We start from the raw sequence: 21,454 nt of genomic DNA, 5'->3' as shown, positions 1-21,454 counted from the left end.
CCTTGATTACAGGTTTACTAAGTTCCCAGACAGCTCTATAGTAACAAATTTAAAAGTTGGCTAAGTTTTTACACTTATTCTGGGAATTTAGCCAACTGTTGTAAACAACATTCTGTAGAAACTTAGCCAACTCTTAAATTTGCCACATAGAAGTTATAGAGCTGACAGAGTTCCAAAAATGACTGGGAACTTAGCCAACTGCTGTAATCAAGGTGGTTTTTTTTAAAATCTTTTTTTTCATCTCACTGGTGGTTAAGTGGTTTTGCCACTCTCATAGGCGATTTTGTGATATGTTCGTTTCTGGCCTATGTGAACTTTGACTGAGACTGCTCATTGTTGTAAATGTAGTCAGGAGCACTGAATTGCTCTGCACACTCATATACAGAACAAACATTTTGTATTTTCCAACTATGACTAACTTTAGTCTAGAGCATTGAATCGACCCCCTGGATCAATTCTAGATCAATGAAAATTGATGTATCATACAATTGTATAAAACATACTTTAATGACAACGTCTTATATTATATTATATATATTATACTATATATAATTATATTTTGGTAAAACAAACTGGAAGTCTATAGGGACAAGACAATCCCCTCCTACATGTGCATTCTATAAGTGATTATGAGTAGGATATAGTTTATATGCTGCCCAAATAGAGATGTATTACATTTAGTAAATAAATTGGGGGGGTTTCACTCAAACAAACTTTATTATTTTCTCTACATATTATTTAAACATTATGGTTTTACAAGCAGATCTGTAGGAATACTATTTGAAAAATGTAAACTTTTTAGTACTGTAAGTTAGCCGATCTAATGGGTATTTTTTGGCCAACTGGAAGTGAAAAGGTAAAGTTTTAAACGTTGGCAGTGTATCAGGAAGTATATTTTGTGCTTCTACTTTGACTTGAGAGACAAAAACATTTGTAAAGTATCTGATAAAAATCACCCCTAGTGCTGTAAAAAAAATCTTAAAATAAGAAAGACTTCCTTATTATCAATGTAGTCTTCCAAAACATGTTATCCCTCAGCGGGTTCATATTCTAGAAGAAAAAAAAAAAATTCTAGCGCATTCTCTTACTGATACTTTACAAAAAACAACTGTAAATATAACTTTTTGTAATATTTGCATTTTTCAGAAATTATGTATTTTTTTGGTACATAACTGTCTTTGTATCTGTCTCTTTGCGATTAGCAGAAAGATACGCTTAGATTATCTTTTTATTTTAATAAAGGTTTCCATTACGACTAAGAATCTTGTTTTCCTTTTTTGCAGAACAGGATCCTGCTAAATCAGAATTGACTGTGTTTAAATTAAACCTGTCTTCCCATTGGAGAGTGCCATGTCAGCTCCAAGCTTCCTGCTGACAAATGGAGTAGAGGCTGGTTTTCCAGAATCACATTAAATGAATGAATATTTGAAAGATGTAGCAAAACCAAATATATGTCTATTGTACTTACAAATCAGTCATATTTCATCATGTTGGAATACAGAGGAAATATAAATAAGTAACCAAAAGAATCTAACTGTGCTGTAGGCACAAGGGGCACACAAAAAGAAAACAAGAAACACAAAACAAATTGATCTGTATACATAGAGATTATACCTGAAGATTGAATTGAGGAGCTACAAATTCAAAATGTATCCAAAGAGAAATATCATTTTATATCACATTAAAACAAAAGAGTATTTCTCAAGAGTCCACGGGGTAGAAATACAGAACGGGACCACTGAAGAAAGATCACTCAATTTTTAATGAACTTAAAGATCTTTAACAAGAAGATTAGAGGAAGTTTGGGGTATTTATGCTAGTATGTATTCGGACAATATCATTGGATTGTGACCACAGTATGTTTATAAGAGCCACATAACACATCAACGAGATGTTCCTGATATTGTTTCTCTGTGTTCCTAAGTGACTTTCTCCTTTATATACACTTAGTAAACTACCTATGTCTTGTGAGCATGCTTTTTTCTATTTTAGTGTAATATTACATTTGTGAAACAAGTTTTCATTGTGAACGGTTGGTGCAGCCTCATTGTGCTTAAGTTGGTTTTCTGCCAACAGAATAACCTATGAGATATTTGGAAAGGAAATAGTTACATTATGCATTTTTAAATAAATTTTATGGTTAATAAAAATTTTTCTAATTATTTTAACAATAAGTTATCATTTTTGTTTTGTAAGAAAGATTTCCTTTGTAGCGAGCAATGCACTTCCTCTAAACCTTAACCCCTCTGCAGCTTTGAAGGTGTTTGTAGAAGGCTATGAGATAAAATATGTGAAGTAGCAGAAAATGGGAATTACCGTAAGGCACACTAGGCGGGTGCCCAGATCCATACCTTTTCAGTTTTTGTCTGGGGTAAGGGTTTGCTGCAAAATATGACATTATCACATTCACTCCCTGTTGCTCATATATCTTTCCAATTCCAGTATCAAAATAACATATTTTTGGGGGTGTCTGGGATGTAAACAATAAAATAATCTTCTTGGTTATCTTAACATAAGATTTTGAAACTATGCTTAACAGAGTATTCGGCTGACATGTTTAAATCTTATTGGAAAAAAGTACATCCTAAATTGATCTACTTCATAAGGATAAGGTGATTGATAATTTAATTATTAATCATTTGTATTTTTGCCACAATCCAGAGAATGAGGAATTAGTTCACAGATGACATTTAGCTAATTGCAAATAGTATCATTTTTTTTTTTTTTTTTTTAAGAATGGGATCATGTCATAGAGTTTTAGCTGTTGGAGTGATGTGGTCCTGTTTGATGAAACAAACTGTTGTCAGTTTTTTTTCTCCTCCTATTTTCTGCTTATATGTTGCTCAGGAGAACACCAACATTATGATACTTTATACGGGGATGGTGTACTTTCTAAATTTCATCCTCACAAATATGTATTTTTTGTGAATACTTTAGTAGTTGGTATGAATCACTTGGCTCTAGCCAGAGGTCATTCTCTGTCAATGAGTACCAACAGGTCACCTGTTCATTGCAAGAAATCCACACATAGTAAATGTCAATGACCATTCCAGTTTTTCACATGAGGACCAGTTCTCGAGTCTCAGGCAGACGAAGGGATAAAAGGCCTCCTCCTACAAGAGCAGTGGATGCAAGAAGAATAGGGACCACCTTTGTGATCCCAACAAATGAAGCAAAAATTGAGTTTCCAAAGATAGCAGCTAACTTGCAGAGACCATTCAAGATTCCAAAGGCAGTTGCTCTGTGGAAGAAATATTTTAAAAAATGTTTTAATACAGGTCTGCTCCCCTACTTGGTATTTGGTATATGTCAAAGAGAAGCTACGCAGTGGTTGAAATAAACATATCACAAAGAAGAAGCAAAATGTATCCACAGACAGATAACCAAACAGTGTTGTGTTCCTGACTAACCCTTCAAGTTTACCTGCTTAAACTGGCCATAGGTCATATAGAGCAAATGCCCAGGAACTATTGCACTGAGGGACTATTTTTTCAATTGGAGCATTCAACCACTTTACCCATGGGCTGGTGTGATTTAAATACCCAGGACTATATTTCATCCCAGTCCAGCTTTGAGCATATTGTTTGCAATATAATATTGCAATATAATAGAGACACCAAAATAACCGGGTATGTTACCTTTTATTTGTAGGGTACAGCTCAACAGTGATTACATCCAAGGCATTCCATGCAGCAATACTGGTACCACAAAAGAGGCACTGCCAGCCAATCATTGCTGACTCGCTGTTACCAAAAAACAGGAAGAAGCAGCAAACCGCCGATATCAGCATGGACCCAGCTACAAACAGGGCACAGAAGAACAGTAACTATGCAGTTTTAACAGATGGTATGAAAATACATTTTAGCAGTTAACCTGTCAGTGTTAAAATTGAAAAAGAAACCTAGGCCCACAGGTATTATCATGTTTTACAATACCAAATGTCTTATATTCCTATATGTTTCAATGAGACACTAAACTATCAAAGAACAATAGTGAAACAGCATATCTATCTATCTATCTATCTATCTATATATATATATATATATATATATATATAGATAGATAGATATACGGTGACAGAGTGAGAGGTGTGGTCCTAAACGGTGTGTATTTCGGACCCTGAGTGTTACAGTTCCTGCACTGTATAGGGGGAAAGTACGGCCCCAGGGAGAGTATAGTATAATATTTGCTATGTCTTATTCTGTGTATTTTGGGTCCTGGGGTGACGTATCTAGAAGACTGGGCTGGACCCGTTCTCCATCCCACTAACAGGGTGTATGTGTAATGAAAAGTCCAGTTAATTGATTAGGGTTTATTAAGGGCTATAAAGAGCAGGCTAACCCTAGACCCGGAGGAGTAATTTGTGAGCAGAGCAGGTGGAAGACACTGCCAGACCTTTATTTATTTAAATTGGTAAGCAGACAAGTTACCCAAAGATTTGTTTTATTATTTGTTTATTTTGTTTATGTAAATGCTAAAACAACAAGCATATATTCCTATCCTAGAAGACTATACACTTATAGTAAAATCTCAGACACCACTTCAGTCTTAGTAGTGGTTTGCCATAATATATATATATCTTGAGAAAGGACTGGAGGTGGTCAGAAACGTTGGCCGCGCCGATTCAAATAAACTAGTGTCAAACGAAAAGTCATATAGATACAGACACGCACCTGAGAGGATTATATTACATTAAAAGACAAAATAAAACTTACCACAGACAGACAATCAGGATGCTGAAAATCATGTTTCTGTAGTTTTAAACATCATTTGAAATGATTCACTTTATTCAGTTACAAAGAAACAGTTGTACTTACCAATCATTCGTATCCTTCCAATTTTATCCATAAGAAGAGCTGAGATGATATTACCAGGTAACACCGATAAACTACCAAGAAAACTGACCAGGTAAATTAGGAAATCGTTATCTTCTTCAAAGTCGATGTGGCATCCCTTTTTCTCACTATAGAAGGAGCTGTTTATAAATGTGCAGTCAATAAACTTGTCCTTGTAGAGATCTGAAAGAAGACACCGTAACAAATGTTAATTATATGATAACATAACTTTTTTTTTAATTAATGGAATTCCTTTGGAAATATTTGGCTGAAAGCACATGGGCAGATGGTATCAAATTATTTTCCTTTTAGGAAATCTTCTTTTTCATCCCCACTTTCTACCGATGCCAAGACCCATCAGCTTCCAGCATAGGGAAGGAATTACTTAATATGGAGGAATAAACATGCTAATCTTCAGGGCCAGAAAGTAAGATGGCTTCTCCAAAGGTATATACATATTGCCCGATAAAGAAGAACTGCTTATCCTCATCATAATGGCATATGTGTAGTATGTATATAAAATTGTACAATTTGGCAAAAAAAAGTTGTACTTTATAACATTCGTTTTATTTTATTTTGAGGGAATGGCATAAACGTTGTAATTGGTAAATGGTAACATCAAGTGGAAAAATGTTACTTCAATCTTAATCAGCTGTATTATTTACTATTGCTTCCAATGATCTTATGCCATAAATAGTGGTGCTCGAAACACATATGTCTATGAGAAAATCTTACATGATTATTCTTGGCCATAGCTACCGCGATCAAAGTTGAAACCCCACAGGTTTCAATACATTTATAATGGAACTTGGTGAAGACATTGTAAAAAAGTATAATTATTATATTTAGTTCAAAGTTGTTTTATTCAAATGTCAGATTAAACTAGAAGGCATTTTTTCTTCAGAATAACGTTGGAAATGCCTCGTTTGGTTACCTGTGTTATAAAAAACAGTAGACTCTATGACACAGTTTTTAAAGTAAGTGCCACTGGAAGTCACGTCTTCAAAATAGCATTCATTAAAGGTTGAGTCTTCAAATGTGACGTATTTAAGTTTCATCTTGACAAACCTGAAAAATAATTTTATATCATTATCTAAAAATGCCATTTCAAAATGTCATCAGAAATGCTGGTTGAACAAATTATTTCTGGAAGTATCTGGTTCTTGTTTTGTTTTTTTCAGTAGGATTGAGAACAAGAGCCATCCAAAGTACAAGGAGCACAGATGAGCAATATGGATCCCTGAAGAAATTGCTAACTGCACAATGGGTCTCTAAAATATAAAGCAGGGGTCTCTCTAAAAAAATGACTAGTTCATTTCACTTACTTTTTATAGTTTCGAGGAATTGGGTACAACCCTACAAGTTACAGTGAAAGGTGTATGTTTTTCTATCTCCATTCAAAAAATATTATTCACTATGCTTAGAACTTCTGGCACCATCCCCAGTAGGTCCAATGTCATTGAAAGTCACCAGAATCACCTAGTGGCTTTTAATAGGTGCAGTGTTTAGAGAACAAGCAGATTAGGAGGGTACACGAGGTTAGTTCATCAACTGAGCAGTAAAATTAATGTGCTGGGCGAATTAGAGGCTATGCCACTGTGGGACAGGCAGATTAGGAACAGGGCACAGTGTTAGTCCTGCACCCAAGCAGTAACATTAAGGTACTGGGCAGATTAGAGGTCATCTCACAGGTAGGATGTTGAGTATTGGCAGCACAGCAGCAAAACAAGGTGAATTTTTAATAAGGGTGCAGAGACGGACTTTTGCCAAGTCAAGAGCTATAAGCTGCAAAAGAGGGGAGTAAGGTATGCTCTCCCCCTAATTAATTATTATTTTATGTTGTGGTCATTTTATTGGATTGCAGGAGTCCTCAACAGATAGTTGACTGGGGTAATTTGTTTTTTTAGTATGGTTGGTTCCGGTGAATCATTTATTTATGTTAATGTAAACTGGTAATGATAGGTTAATATATGCTTACTAACTGTTATTCCCAATAAAATATCACAGCCTTTTCTATCCAAAAGTTTGTGTGTGTTAAGTTATTTATTGATCAATACATATTTTAGGTAATTTATGGATCCAGTTATTGTGCTTTCTGCGTTGTACATGATTATCCCACTGACTCATAGTATATTTTGATATAATTAAGCCCCTGCAAATGAAACCTTTACTTTTTTTTTTTATTTAGCTTCTTTTGTAATCAAGTGCTTAATTTTAACTTTCTGCTACTCTCCACCAGGTGTCGCTGTTGGATAATTACTGTATTGGCTTGATTATAGGCGCACCCGAAAATAGTCTGCACCCTAAAAGTTAGGTGCTTTTTTAAAGAAAACATTTTCTTAATAAAAAAAACCACTTAGTGGAATAGATATGCTGCCACTATGCCCTCCCCTGAGATATGCTGCCACTCTGCCCTCCCCCGAGATATGCTGCCACTCTGCCCCCAAGATGTGCCCCCCGATATATGCTGCCACTCTGCCCCCAAGATGTGCCCCCCCCCCAGACTTACCAGTGCAGACTCCCGGGGTCTTGACGGGCCGGCGGGGGACATCTACGCAATACGTGTATACAACTTCCGCTGCCGGCACTTCCGCCGTGGGAAGTGCCGGCAAGGAGGATTGTTAACGTACAAATTGTAAAAATAAAAAATCAATATAGGGTGACCAATATAACATACATATCAAACATATAGTAAAAAGTTTGCAGGTGAAGAACTCAAGGCAAATCCAAAATAAGATATATATTTATTATTCCTAAACAAAAAAATGAAAATGTAAGGCTTACAAATTGGAGTGGTAAGCACACCTTTCAGAGGCTCACAAACATAGCCAGAAATGAATTAGTAAACGGGGCTTGTAATGTCTTGGACGTGTTTCGGTTACTCCTCCAGTTTATGGATAATCGCTGTAATCACACTCACGTGTTTCGGCTGCCAATCAGGCCTGTTCAATGTGCTGACGTGCATAGTATCCATAGCCTCTATATATACTGTCCTCACTCTATATACACTTTATACAACGGTATATAAGCTTTAAATTAAATATCTCACAATGCCACTGATTGACAAACAGAGCACAAATTACAGCCTGTTTAGTTGACGAATTTATTAATGCTACATGATGTCCATTTCCTTGTCACCTTCCCAAATAATTGTGTAAAGTTTGGAAAATTACCTTATCACCACATAAACCAATTCAGCAGGAACAACTTATTGGTAGCCGTGGTGATAGAAGCATGCTTCACACTAACTGGGGCCTTCACTATATTCCCACCATGTTGCGGTTGCATCATTACTTTTATATGCCTTCTTTGAATCTGCTGTAATATTATACTGATGAATGCATTCAAAATCCTATAAGTAGTTACAAAACAAACACCAAATTATATTATAAAAAATAAACAGTATATTTTGTGCATGTCTGCTAAATTGCAAAGAGTACAGCTTTAACAGCAGTTGTTACCTCATAGCTCTGTGAAGCAATAAAAGCAAGCTGGGTGTATGTGTGCAGGACACAGGCTCAGGCCACCACTTTGTTGGATTGATGGAAGAAGGAAGATGAAGCTGGTAGTTTTGTTCGTATTTCTGCTGGTTGCAGAAGTCTGTCCTGCTCCTCTGCCTGCTAATCGGCATGATGATTACGGCAAGTTGAAGAGGGTACCAAGCACACCTCCAAAGAACAGCCAAAATGAACTGGATGTGAAATGGATTGCTATTTTAGCATCAGTGACACTTGTGTCATTTTGTATTTGCTGCTGCCCGCTCGGATTCCTGATCTACAAATATATAAATCGGAATCCAAATAATAATGGCAGCCTGGATCAGACCCCCAGAAGAGCCGGTCCAAAAGCATGCGCCTTCTTACAGTCAGTCTTCTTTTCAGAATAAGGAGATTTCACCTGCAGTTTCAAAGGTTCTTTTATTCTGATGCCTATACTTTACATAATATAATGATATAATCATTATATAAGAAATATCATGGGAGAGAGAGAATGAATACTATGCATGTCAGCGCTTTGTAGAAGCCTGATTGGCAGGCGAAACGTGTTGGTGATTACATCGAGGAAGAGGAGTAACAGCACAGCCTACAGAGGGTTACCAGCGGCTTTTGAGAAATCTGAAGGGACTATTATACTACTACTTTTTCTGGCTATGTTTGTGAGGCTCTGAAAAGTCTGCTCACCGCTCCACTTTGTGAGCATTGCATTTTATGTATTTTTTTGTTTTACAAGAATAAATATGTATCCATTAGTTCTTCACCTGTAAGTTTTTTTTTACTATATGTTTGACCCTTGATGCTATGTGCGCATGTCATGCTCCCTCCTCTGTGAGTAATATTCCTTGGGGGAATTTTTGTGTTTATTTATACAGGTCGGACAATGTTATTTTGTATTTTTCTTTTGATGATTAAAAAATATAACCAACTATTTCGAACTATATGGTACTAAAGTACTCCACTATTTTAGAAAATAAAAAAAATCATAAATCATTTGTAGACTAGTGCAAATGGGCCAAAAACCAATTTTTTCAGTTAGTCTTATGCCCATTCGTTTTCAGGCAATGAAGTATGTTTCCTCCCCTTCCTTCCGTTCGGCTGAAAATTAGGGGACACTTTTAATTCACAAGGGATCCCGGCAAAGGATATTGTTAAAGCACATCGAGCAGATGTGCCAGCAGCGGCGGTGAAAAATTATATTATAAAAAATAAACAGTATATTTTGTGCATGTCTGCTAAGTTGCAAAGATCACAGCTTTAACAGCAGTTGTTACCTCATAGCTCTGTGAAGCAATAAAAGCAAGCTGGGTGTATGTGTGCAGGACACAGGCTCAGGCCACCACTTTGTTGGATTGATAGAAGAAGGAAGATGAAGCTGGTAGTTTTGTTCGTATTTCTGCTGGTTGCAGAAGTCTGTCCTGCTCCTCTGCCTGCTAATCGGCATGATGATTACGGCAAGTTGAAGAGGGTACCAAGCACACCTCCAAAGAACAGCCAAAATGAACTGGATGTGAAATGGATTGCTATTTTAGCATCAGTGACACTTGTGTCATTTTGTATTTGCTGCTGCCCGCTCGGATTCCTGATCTACAAATATATAAATCGGAATCCAAATAATAATGGCAGCCTGGATCAGACCCCCAGAAGAGCCGGTCCAAAAGCATGCGCCTTCTTACAGTCAGTCTTCTTTTCAGAATAAGGAGATTTCACCTGCAGTTTCAAAGGTTCTTTTATTCTGATGCCTATACTTTACATAATATAATGATATAATCATTATATAAGAAATATCATGGGAGAGAGAGAATGAATACTATGCATGTCAGCGCTTTGTAGAAGCCTGATTGGCAGGCGAAACGTGTTGGTGATTACATCGAGGAAGAGGAGTAACAGCACAGCCTACAGAGGGTTACCAGCGGCTTTTGAGAAATCTGAAGGGACTATTATACTACTACTTTTTCTGGCTATGTTTGTGAGGCTATGAAAAGTCTGCTCACCGCTCCACTTTGTGAGCACTGCATTTTATGTATTTTTTTGTTTTACAAGAATAAATATGTATCCATTAGTTCTTCACCTGTAAGTTTTTTTTTACTATATGTTTGACCCTTGATGCTATGTGCGCATGTCATGCTCCCTCCTCTGTGAGTAATATTCCTTGGGGGAATTTTTGTGTTTATTTATACAGGTCGGACAATGTTATTTTGTATTTTTCTTTTGATGATTAAAAAATATAACCAACTATTTCGAACTATATGGTACTAAAGTACGCCACTATTTTAGAAAATAAAAAAAATCATAAATCATTTGTAGACTAGTGCAAATGGGCCAAAAACCAATTTTTTCAGTTAGTCTTATGCCCATTCGTTTTCAGGCAATGAAGTATGTTTCCTGCCCTTCCTTCCGTTCGGCTGAAAATTAGGGGACATTTTTAATTCACAAGGGATCCCGGCAAAGGATATTGTTAAAGCACATCGAGCAGATGTGCCAGCAGCGGCGGTTGTTTATGCACATCGCCGCAGCCGGTGAACGTCTGCACGATGCGCTTAGACAACCTCCCTTGCCTTCCCAGCTCCTGGAACTGCATGTCCCAGTCGTTGGGCGATACGAATTGCGCATTCCTGCGCTAGGCCCCGAATATAGGCCGTACCCCCACTTTAAAGACTTAAAGCGGGGGGAAAAAGTGCTGCCTATATTCAGGCAAATACGGTAATAAAAAAATATTATCTGTGACTATAGGGTAGGCACTCTGTATATTTTTGTATTACAACCAGCAGTATACTTGGTAATACACCAATACTTGGTGTATTGCTGAGATTTCGCAAATATATCAATGCGGGAGAAATGCATTTCTTAGCCGGCATGGAATGTTTGTGGAAAATTCTGCAGCCCAAGGACCAGATGTCAACAATAAAAATCCATATTACATAAAAGCATACATATATATTAAAAAGGATGAATACATTAATTAAAAGGCTTTATAAGAAACGTTTATCAATGATATGGGTATAATAGGAGCAGAGGGGACACAAACCTCTTTGCCACCCAAAGCACCCCTAAAAAGGGGTAGTTTAGACACAAACTTTGACCTGTCATGATCCTGCCAATGTTAAGTTTAAGGTGTAACCATAGAGCAAATTCTAAAATGCCTTTTTTACCCAAGTATAAATTCTTCTTGTAAAACTAAATCTGAGTAGAACACTGTTTTTCTGAAGTTGAAGTTCACTTACTTGTCATTTTCATAAGTTCCATCCTTGTGTATTTGATTCTCCAGAGTGAAGTTAAATTCAAAGTTATTTACTTTTTCACCGTGAAATATCTTCACCTTGCTTGCATAGGCCTCGTCTTGTAGGTAACGGATTGTGTCGGGGAACCACACAGTAAGACCATAGTAACTGTTAAGAACAAGAGACAACTTGTATCATTATTTTGCCTGTAACATAAGTGGAAACATTAATACTTACAAAAAAGGTAAATCGGGTTACCTTAATGACATTGTAAACCAAACCACAGCCAAAAATACAGTGTTCCTCCGAAACTGTCCAGTGAAACAAAACAACATGTTCTCCCATACCTAAAAAGAAAAGAGATGGAAATTGTATCAATCTGTTTACAGGACATTGCAAGCAAAAGTATACTTGGTTTACATTAGGAAGCAGTTTTGGATTTTTTACCAAATCTAGGGTCATAAATGAACTTTATGGTCAAGGTTTCATTACAGGCCAAATAAATGCCAATGTTTGTATGACCCACAGAAGAGAATAATTTGCCCAACAGCTTTTCTGATAATGATTAGCATGTGTTACTCTACCTGCTTAACGAGAGTCATGATCCTGACAAACCAACGCTGAAACCATGTTCCAGTGGAACTCTGAATTTCTATAAATTCATCCATTTGTTTTGGTGTCTTGATATGGGAAACCTGTTCAAATGAAAATAAAAAGGATCCACTTATTTATGCCCAATCTGTGTTACACATTTTTTCTATGTCTGTTTTTTTTGTGCAAGTATGATTGTTTAAGGAAAAGGTTATTCTTAAACTTTTAAAGTAACAAATACATTTAAGGGAAGCATTGCATATGAGATAAAATGTAATCAAGCCATGAAAACTGCTATTGTTTGTGCTGTTTTTTTTTATTTATTTTATTAAATGTACTGTTTTAAAGTTATCCATATTTATTTTTTGTGAAAATTGCTTTAGAATCCTAGGGTCAGCCCAAGTAGCAAGTTGTACCGTGAACTTGGGACGCCACCCGCCTTGTTCTAGCATGTCAGTGAAATTTGTCAGTGCTAAGACAGCAGGGCATAGGGATGGATTTCCCAACTAGACACACAATGTGAAACACATTTTTACTCAGAAGGGAAACAGAGGCAGTCATCCAAACATATGCAAGTGCTACACAATGCATTTACTCTGGTATGTGCTTTTGGTTTGATTATTTGAAGTTAAATAAAGTTTGCTCGGAAACAAGAAGTTCAAGGGGTGTTTTTCATCCAGCATTGTCATATCCTTAACTCTATTGCCAGCCAGTCGGTAGTGATTTTCAGCATGTTAATATTTGAACATTGGAGGTGCCCTAAGGTGTAGCCCACTCTAGGGAATGTTCTTCAAAACAACTTTCATAAGCAACTACTTTGCTTAGTAGTCATATCATATGTTACAGTAATGTCAGCTCTAATGAGTTCTTTCAAAGGGTCCCAATCCAGAAATATCCTAATAGGTCATTTATTTCTGTCAAATATATTATCATAGTGATCATATACAGCAATCAGCCAAGACCACTGACAGGTGAAGTGAATAACACTGATAATCTTTTTATCATGGCACCTGTCAGTTGGTGGGATATATTAGGCAGCAAGTGAACATTTTGTCCTCAAAGTTGTTGTGTTAGAAGCAGCATCAATAACATGAACAGCTGGACAGCACCTGGCCCAGAAATGACCTGTAAGGCTTGGGGAGAGAGAGGAGTCCAGTATGCAGAAAAAACACACCAGGCGAGATGCAACAGGAACTGAAAGCAGTGAGGACCGTATACGGAGCTGGGTTTGGTAAACGGAGAGCAGCGTAGACCAGTAAACAAGCCGGGTTCAGGTTTACAGAGAGTAGCATAGTCCAGTATACAAGCCAGGTTCAGGCTCACGGAGAGCAGCGTGGTCAAATAACAAAGCCAAGGTCGGTACACAGGAGATGGGGAAAGCCGTTAAGTAGACCAGGGTCGGGACAATAGAAGGCAGCAAGGTCAATGGAATAGCCAGGATCGGTAACTGTAGACAGAAGAAATTCACAAGTGGGCGCTACACTTGGGACAGTAAATGAGCACTGAGCTCCACTCGGGGGATACGTCGCGGGATCTGGTGGCCTTGTCATGGTCCGGGGCTCGGACCCTGACATGACCATACCTGCTGGCTGAAGAAACTGACAGCAGTATGTCAACACCTGGCAGTGCACCTGCTAGCAACAGGCTCCCACCCAGACTGGGAAGGACACACAAGTAAGGACAGCGCTGATTATGAAAGACAACATCCTCCAACTACCGTCCAATAACCTGCCTCCCCACAACATGGAAAGTCCTATCAGGCATCATAGCCACCAAGCTACAGGACCATATGGGCCAATACATAAGCACAGCTCAGAAGGCTAATGAGAACAACACTAGAGGCTCCAAGCACCAGTTGCCCATGGACAGAGCAGTCACCCAAGACTCAAATTCTACACAGACTAACGTGACCCCTCTGGATTTGTTGAGTCATAAGGAAGGTGGTCTATGTTAGATCTTCGGGCAAGCTGCAAAAGAAAATCCTGATTCATCTCCTGAGGAAGCCGGTTGTCCGGTGAAACGCGTTGAGAGAGAGGGATATATTGGGAAGTTCTTGCTGCTGGACGGTGGACTTTCCTGTGCCTGGTTTAAAAGCTGATTACCTTGTACACGCTTTTGTACATTTCTTCTGTTGTAAGTGCAATATTTTACCTTATCCACATGACCAAGTGATACTGTGCCATTGCTGCTGTGTTTTTATATTTTTTAGCTACAAAGAATTAAAGAATATTTTATGATGAGCGCATTGATGTCCTTGGAAATGTGAGTGCACTACTTACTTGCAATACTGCTAAGCCTCATTTGCATACAGAGTCACACTATTTTTTTCAAAAATCTCTGTTTCCCCTATGTGGATGTGCGCCCCATTTGGAAGAGTTTTAACCTGAGCACAGTCTGAATTGACTACAAGAAAGCCTACAACTTAATTCCACACACATTAATCTGTGAATGCCTGGTCAAAGGGACACTTTGTGAATACAAAGTCAAAGGGACACTAAGGACCTTCATCAACAACTCAATTTGAGTCTGGAAGATAACACTGGAAGCCAACTCATGACAGCTAGCACAATTCCCCAATGACCATCAAGTGCAGCAAATACCAAGGTGATGCACTGTCCCGCCTGCTGTTCTCTATAGTCTTGAACCCCCTCAGCCAGCAAATCACAAGGACTGGATACGGTTCAAGAGTGGAACTACCATCAGCCACCTCATCTACATGGAAGACATCAACCTGACACGAATTTACACTCAACATGTTGTAGTAAAAAGAGGGAAGATACTTAAGACTGATGGGATGAAACCACCAGCAGAGTGCATATGAATCATACAGACCAGCTACAATTACCTTGGCATCCAACAGTCAAATGGGGACCACGATAAGGAGGCAAGGATGGAAGCAACATTCAAGTAACATCAAAGGATAAGGTAGATCCTAAAGAGCCAACTCAATTATAAGAACAAGATTCTTGCCATCACCACATTCACTCTGCCAGTCATCAGATACCCTGCCAGCCTAGTGAGCTGGCCAAAGGAGGACATGGAAGCTGCCGATGTGAAGTCCTGGAAGCTCCTCACAATGTACAGATGTTTCCACCTCTCAGAGACTGTAAACCCCTGAAAAGAAGGTGGGCAGGGTCTGGTAAGTCTCAACACCACTGTCATGGATGAAACCCAGTGTGTCTGAGAGTACATCAGTAAGGTGGCACTCAAACATGAGCTGCTGAGAGAATGCCTGAACCAGCAAGAGATGTGGAAGGAAGATTAAGTAGAGGAAATACCATGTCACGCCAAGACCCTGCATGTGATGTACCATCAGAAAATAGCTGAGGTTGCTGACATAGGTAAATCATACCAGTGGCTGAACAAGACAGCACTGAGGCAGTGACTCAAAAACAGCACTGAGGCATTGATAATAGCAGCACAAGAGCAGGCACTAAGCACTAGATCCATTGAGACAGGCATCTACCGCACCAGATAGGACCCAAGGTGCAGACTGTGTAGAGAGGCTTCTGAGACAGTCCAACGCATAGTGGTGGGTGTAAGATGCTCACAGGAACAGCGTACACTGAACAGCACAACCAGGTAGCTGGAATTGTGTACAGGAACATCTGCATGGAACATGGGCTAAACCCTCCCAAGTGCAAATAGGTGATTCCACAGAAGCTTGTGGAGAATAGCAAGGCTAAGATCCGGTGGGGCTTCTAGATCCAGACGGACAAACGGTTACTGGCCAATCAACCTGACATCGTAGTGGTAGACAAGGACCATAAGACAGCAGTGCCAAGTGACAGCAACATCAGGAAGAAGAAGTAGGAGATCCTGGAGAACTACTAGGACCTGAAAGAAGAACTTGAGAAGATGGGGAGAGTGAAGGCCAAAGTGGTTCCAGTGATCATATGAGCACTCGGGCTGTGACTCCTAAGATTCCAGGAACCACATCAGAACACTCCGTCTAGAAGAGTTCATTGCTACGAACAGCTAAGATACCTTGCAGAACCCTCAAATTCCCAATAGGGTGAGAACGGAATATATATATATATATATGATGCCCACACAAAAAAACAACATACTACAGCACAAAGAGGTAATATTAAGTTTTTGCAAAACTGGTTTGAAGAAAGTTAATTAAATACAATCTGCTAAAACAATGAAAATATAGCAGACCATGCTCTTAGGTTACCAGTAGATGTGACGGTGAAATAAAGTACTTACTGTGAAGACTTTTTCTGGTTCTCCTTTTGCCCGCATGTTGGTATCATGAATCTTCTTGAGTATCATCCAAGCTTCATCATGCTTACCCATCTGTATATTAGTCCAAATAAAAATGCTACTGTTATATCTGAACCACACATCTTGCTGTTAATTACAAGTGCCTTTGTAATATTGATTATAACATGTTGGAGATAGCTGTGGCACTTGAACACTTAAACCTACCGTAAAATGAGAGGCAACCACTTTATTCCTCACTTGACATTTCACTCGCTGTATGCTTCAATTTCACTGCTGACTTTAGGACTGTTCTGGTATGGCTTGGATTGGACTAATATAGTTCCTATAGTTTCTAATAAGGTTCAACCCTTCTACCTATCCTTCCTGCTTCTGATCCAAAAGAAGGCAAAAAAGCAAATATGAATATTTATTATTTAAGGTTTAAATATTACTATATACTATATTACTCTATAAATGATTTATGCAGGCATCCATTGTATTTGATAGTCTTAACAGTCAATTCCATACCTTTATTGCCCTTACTGTAAAGAACCCCTTCCTTTATTGTCTGAAATATTCACTCTCAGTCTCAGAGGATTACCTCTTGCTCTTTGTACATTTCTGTTAATGAATAGGTCACTGGAGACATCTTTATATGGCTTCACACGTATTTATACAACGTTAGAATACTCCCTCTAAAACCTTTTTAGTTTCTCTTCAAAACTAAGATCTTCCAATCCCCTTATTAATTTTGGAATTTTGTAGCTAGCTCCATAATGTCCTTTTAAATGACAGTTGCCCTGAATAAAGCTGCATATTTAATGAAAGGTCTTACCACTGATATGTTCCTCCTGTGAATGAATACTCTGTTGTATACATGCCAATTTCTTATTAGCCTTTGCAGCTGCTGACTAGCATTGTGAATTGTTGCTAAGCCTGTTCTCTACTATTATTCCTAAATCCTTCTTCTTAGTAGTTTTTTCAAGAAAGATACCATTTATGTTGGATTATTATTTTTCCTATAATACATAACTCTGTCTGTATGGAACTTAATTTACCATGTGCCTGCCCAGTCTCCCACTCTTTCTAAATACTCATGTAGAGAAGCAACATCAAAGTTATTCTGTATTATCCTACCTAATTTTGTGTCTTCATCAAACACTTAGACATGGCTCTCAAAGCAATATTGGAGATCATTAATAAACAAATGAAAAAGAAGAGGGCCCAGGACAGACCCCTGAGCTACTCCACTAAATACCTGGGTCCAGTTTGAACATTTTCCATTAACAGCCACTCCTAGAATATTGTTTTTATTGACATCTTCATAGAATGCTATTAGGTGTGTTTGAAAAGACTTTCACAAAACCATGCTGACTTCTACTAAGTCTGTATTGAAATAGAGCATATTTTGTAGAAGTTTACAGTACATGTGCCTTGGATCACCATATCTTTTTACCATATGCCTGTTGCAAAACTTCATTTTATAATCTAAATATTGGGTAATTTAAGGGATTGTTCTCACCTCAAGTAGGAAGCGTGGACTTTCTGGCATAAACTTCATTGCAATGATAGAAGCTGTACACGGAAGGACACAAATAATGACAAACACTCTCCAGCTGTGGAAATGGTAGTTTGTCCCCATACTGAAGCCCCATCCTAAAAAAAAGTATATGATTTATGGCACAGTGTGTGTAGCCAATGCTTTTGGCTTTAGCTATCATATATAGACTCAAGATTTATGTCACAGTTTAACTTTCTATAAATATTAGCTCTGACGTGCACAGAAGCCTGTGAGAACAAACATAAAATAAACCATACAAATACAAACCGACTTTATTTCCAGTTTTAATGAGTATGAGCCAAATCTGTTTCTCATTTTCCCAGTTTGAAATATGTTTAAGTGGGATTAATTGGCTAAATATATTTTGTGCAATGCTCATGGAATGTGTTGAGGAGACTACTTCATGTATCTATGTGTAGAAAATCTCTCAAAATGACAGTACTAAATATAATACATCCCTGATATAGCTAAAGGGTCAACTTTCTTTTTCAGATGTGATCCAAGTTGGGCATATATACAATATCTGGATGGGATAGTCTAATGTAGTATTAGGTAATTAACAGCTCATGGCTGAGATTCAACCCGTTTCAGACCATGATGCTTGCCTGAGTAACTATGCAAATAAAATATGACCTTTTAGAGTACAATCTGCCTTTCATCCTATAAACAGGTAGGATAGAATCAATTAGAGACCCTCCAAAATAACCCAGTTATTCTCTGATTATGGGACTAAAGAAAAACTGTGAGACAATGATTTTAAGAATCACATAATGTCAGGTCAATGTCTACTTGTAGTGGGAAGCTCACACTAGCTATACCCTGTTTTTGTACTGGTTAGTTATATTTCTTCAATCTCAGTTGTGAAGCAGTTTTTCTTCTGTACCACACTTTGGACAATTTTAATCCTCAGTCCAGTCCTGGCCCACCTTAACCACTAAGTAATAAATTTAGATGCTGAATATATGGAAGCCCTCTGCTACTGGGGTCCTAACAAGCATGCAAGCCATTTGCTTGCACCACATCTTCTTACTCACCAATAAATCCTTGACCTCCTCAAACAACCTACTGATACTATATTCACCTGCAGGCAAGGGTGGCTTTTTGTCAAATATTGCTGCTAGCCAATCTTGATCTATATGTATTTGAAGCAGGTGGCCATATTGTTCTTCCACATCCTCTAATTTGTTTGTGTCTGGGATACAACTTTTGTGTGGTTCTCATTCTCTCTACAGTGATTACATTCTACCAATTCATTTATTCTTTTGGCATTCTTGGTTCTCAACACTTAAGCAATTTTGGACTAATCCATTCTTCTTAGATTAATACAGTACGGGACCTATAGCATTGGAGTTAACAATTCTGAAGTTAACAGGATAACATCTGAGAGCTTAAAAGTGTCTTACCATAGTGTGGGATGATGCTCCAAGCCATTGCTGATGCATAGATTCCTCCAATCATCCAAAACATACAGAGCCAACTCAAGTGTTCCCCCCTTTTCTCGCGAGCTAAAAATTCTGAGAAATAGGCAAACACGATGGGAAGGGACCCCCCAATGCTGCACAAAAACAAAACAAGCAAAGAGCTATAAACCACAGGGGAAATGCTCATGGGTTTAGGTGTGTTGCTACACATAACCAAAATGAACAAAAATCGCATTTTATTAATGTTATAAGAAACATTGTTAATATTTTAATGAATAACGTTGCAAATAAGAAATAGCATACTAGCATATTAAATAAGTAAATATGTTTAATATGTATTAATATTACTTTATATTGCACAGTACTGTACAGTGGGTAAACAGGGCATTAAAAGTAGGGCATCACATAAAAATGTTGACTTACACAAATCACAAATGTCTATTTAGTAAATATAGTTCTTGTGGTTGTCTAATAAGCAACACATGCTAAAGGTTATAAAGTATGTGATGTCATATGTAATGTCATTGGCTTACAAGCTAAATACTTACCCAAACCCAGATATAAGGCGGCAGAAGAGAAACAGTCCATAACCTTGCACAAAGGAGGAGATGGATGAAAAGGCTGCATTGATGATGAGTGAGATGACAAGACATTTTTTTCTTCCGAGTTTATCTGCCAGACCACCCCACACAAATGCTCCAAGCATCATCCCAAGGTACACTATTAAACCTGCCGGTATGTAGACAAATGAAAGGATGTTACGTGGTGTGCCGTTCCTTTGAAGAATACAATGCTCATTGTTACATTGCACAGGGAGAAGATCATATTTTATTATTTCTATACATGTATACCAGAACTGACAATCAAGACACAAATGAGATTCCAGAAGTACATGATTTTCCATGCATACTATTTCAAATAAAATATACACTGAGTGGGTGAACAGTATATTGTTTCTTTCTTATTAGTTCCCCAAGTAGGTGTTACAGTATTTATTTATAGTTATGAGTGAATTTTGGTCTACTTGGAACTGTACAATTTAATAGGCATGTTTGGGAAGGCTTTGTGTGCACCAGCTGTTTTGTACTTACGTCTCAGTATAAACATAATTTTCCACACTTTATGCTATTCATTTTTCTCCACAAAATATTTTTAGAATATTATAGTTGGTAATAAGAGATTTTTGGGGCATTTTAAATATTCATGCCACGTGTCCATGGCTCAAACCGTTTGGAACTGTAATTTCCTTAATGCTTGGCGTACATACAGCTTATGTAGAAATCACAAAAGCTACCCGTTGGACATACTGTTCGGTTGCGTGTATAGATTATGACTGGAGTCTTCTGTAAATCTTGATATCTCCAAAAGAACCATGAAGTGATAAAGAGGGTACTCTTTTTCTGGGGGTACTTCCCAGTATTGAGTAATGCCACTGAATCTAGTAGGTGGTCTTGTGGCTTGTAGGCCAAAAGAAGCTGACAACTTGGTTTATTTTATGAGCATCCTGCCAATGGTTGCTGTACATCAACGTTTCCCACCCAGCATGGCTTGAGATACAAAAAAACATGCTATTTGTCTTGGATAACGTAGCTGTGCATAGTATGTCAGCATAAAAACATAAATCCCAGGCTTATGCCCTCACAACCACACATTTGGGTGACTTTTTTTATTGTTGTACAAAATGACCCCTTTTAGTAGAGCGATGCATCTCCCAGTTGCGAACAATACTGTATATTTCTCCCAAACAAAAGGACTGAATCACGAAATGATGTTCAAACATTTGGATTTGTCTACAGTTTACCTAGAATATATAAAAAAATGCTATGCTTCAGGGTTCCTCAAAAGTAAACTCAATTTACGTCACGTTGTGACATCCAACACAAAGCTATACTGTAGTAAGCCTTTGATGGTGTTTTCTTATTCCTATATATTTTTTTCTTTTGGGAACAGTATTTCAAATATTATGTATTATGTAGGAATCATTCCATAATTTGCAGAAGAGCACGTTCCTCTGAAGACATAATTCATATGGAATTCATGCTCCATTATTATATTAATTATTAGGAAATTGTCCAATTAAACTGACATGACCATCTGTATTTCCTAACAACTGCCAGTAATC

At 37.8% G+C, this 21,454-nt stretch overlaps 1 protein-coding gene across 1 annotated transcript; it reads right to left on the bottom strand.

Annotated features, from left to right (window-relative positions):
• Positions 1 to 3,008: 3,008 nt before the first annotated feature.
• On the bottom strand, positions 3,009 to 20,241 carry LOC128490085 (synaptic vesicle glycoprotein 2B-like). Its single transcript, XM_053461811.1, has 11 exons — positions 19,881 to 20,241; positions 19,315 to 19,466; positions 17,873 to 18,006; positions 16,354 to 16,443; positions 12,135 to 12,245; positions 11,809 to 11,897; positions 11,554 to 11,718; positions 5,770 to 5,903; positions 4,818 to 5,018; positions 3,639 to 3,798; positions 3,009 to 3,241 (listed from the first exon to the last, which is right to left on the bottom strand). Exons 1-11 carry the CDS (start codon positions 20,234 to 20,236, stop codon positions 3,058 to 3,060), a joined length of 1,776 nt encoding a protein of 591 aa, XP_053317786.1. The 5' UTR covers positions 20,237 to 20,241; the 3' UTR covers positions 3,009 to 3,057.
• Between the last annotated feature and the right edge of the window lie 1,213 nt (positions 20,242 to 21,454).

The sequence above is a fragment of the Spea bombifrons genome, chromosome 4 (assembly GCF_027358695.1).
Source record: "Spea bombifrons isolate aSpeBom1 chromosome 4, aSpeBom1.2.pri, whole genome shotgun sequence".
In the NCBI taxonomy this organism is placed as follows: Eukaryota; Metazoa; Chordata; class Amphibia; order Anura; family Pelobatidae; genus Spea; species Spea bombifrons.
This window is presented reverse-complemented; position numbering and strand designations above follow the sequence as displayed.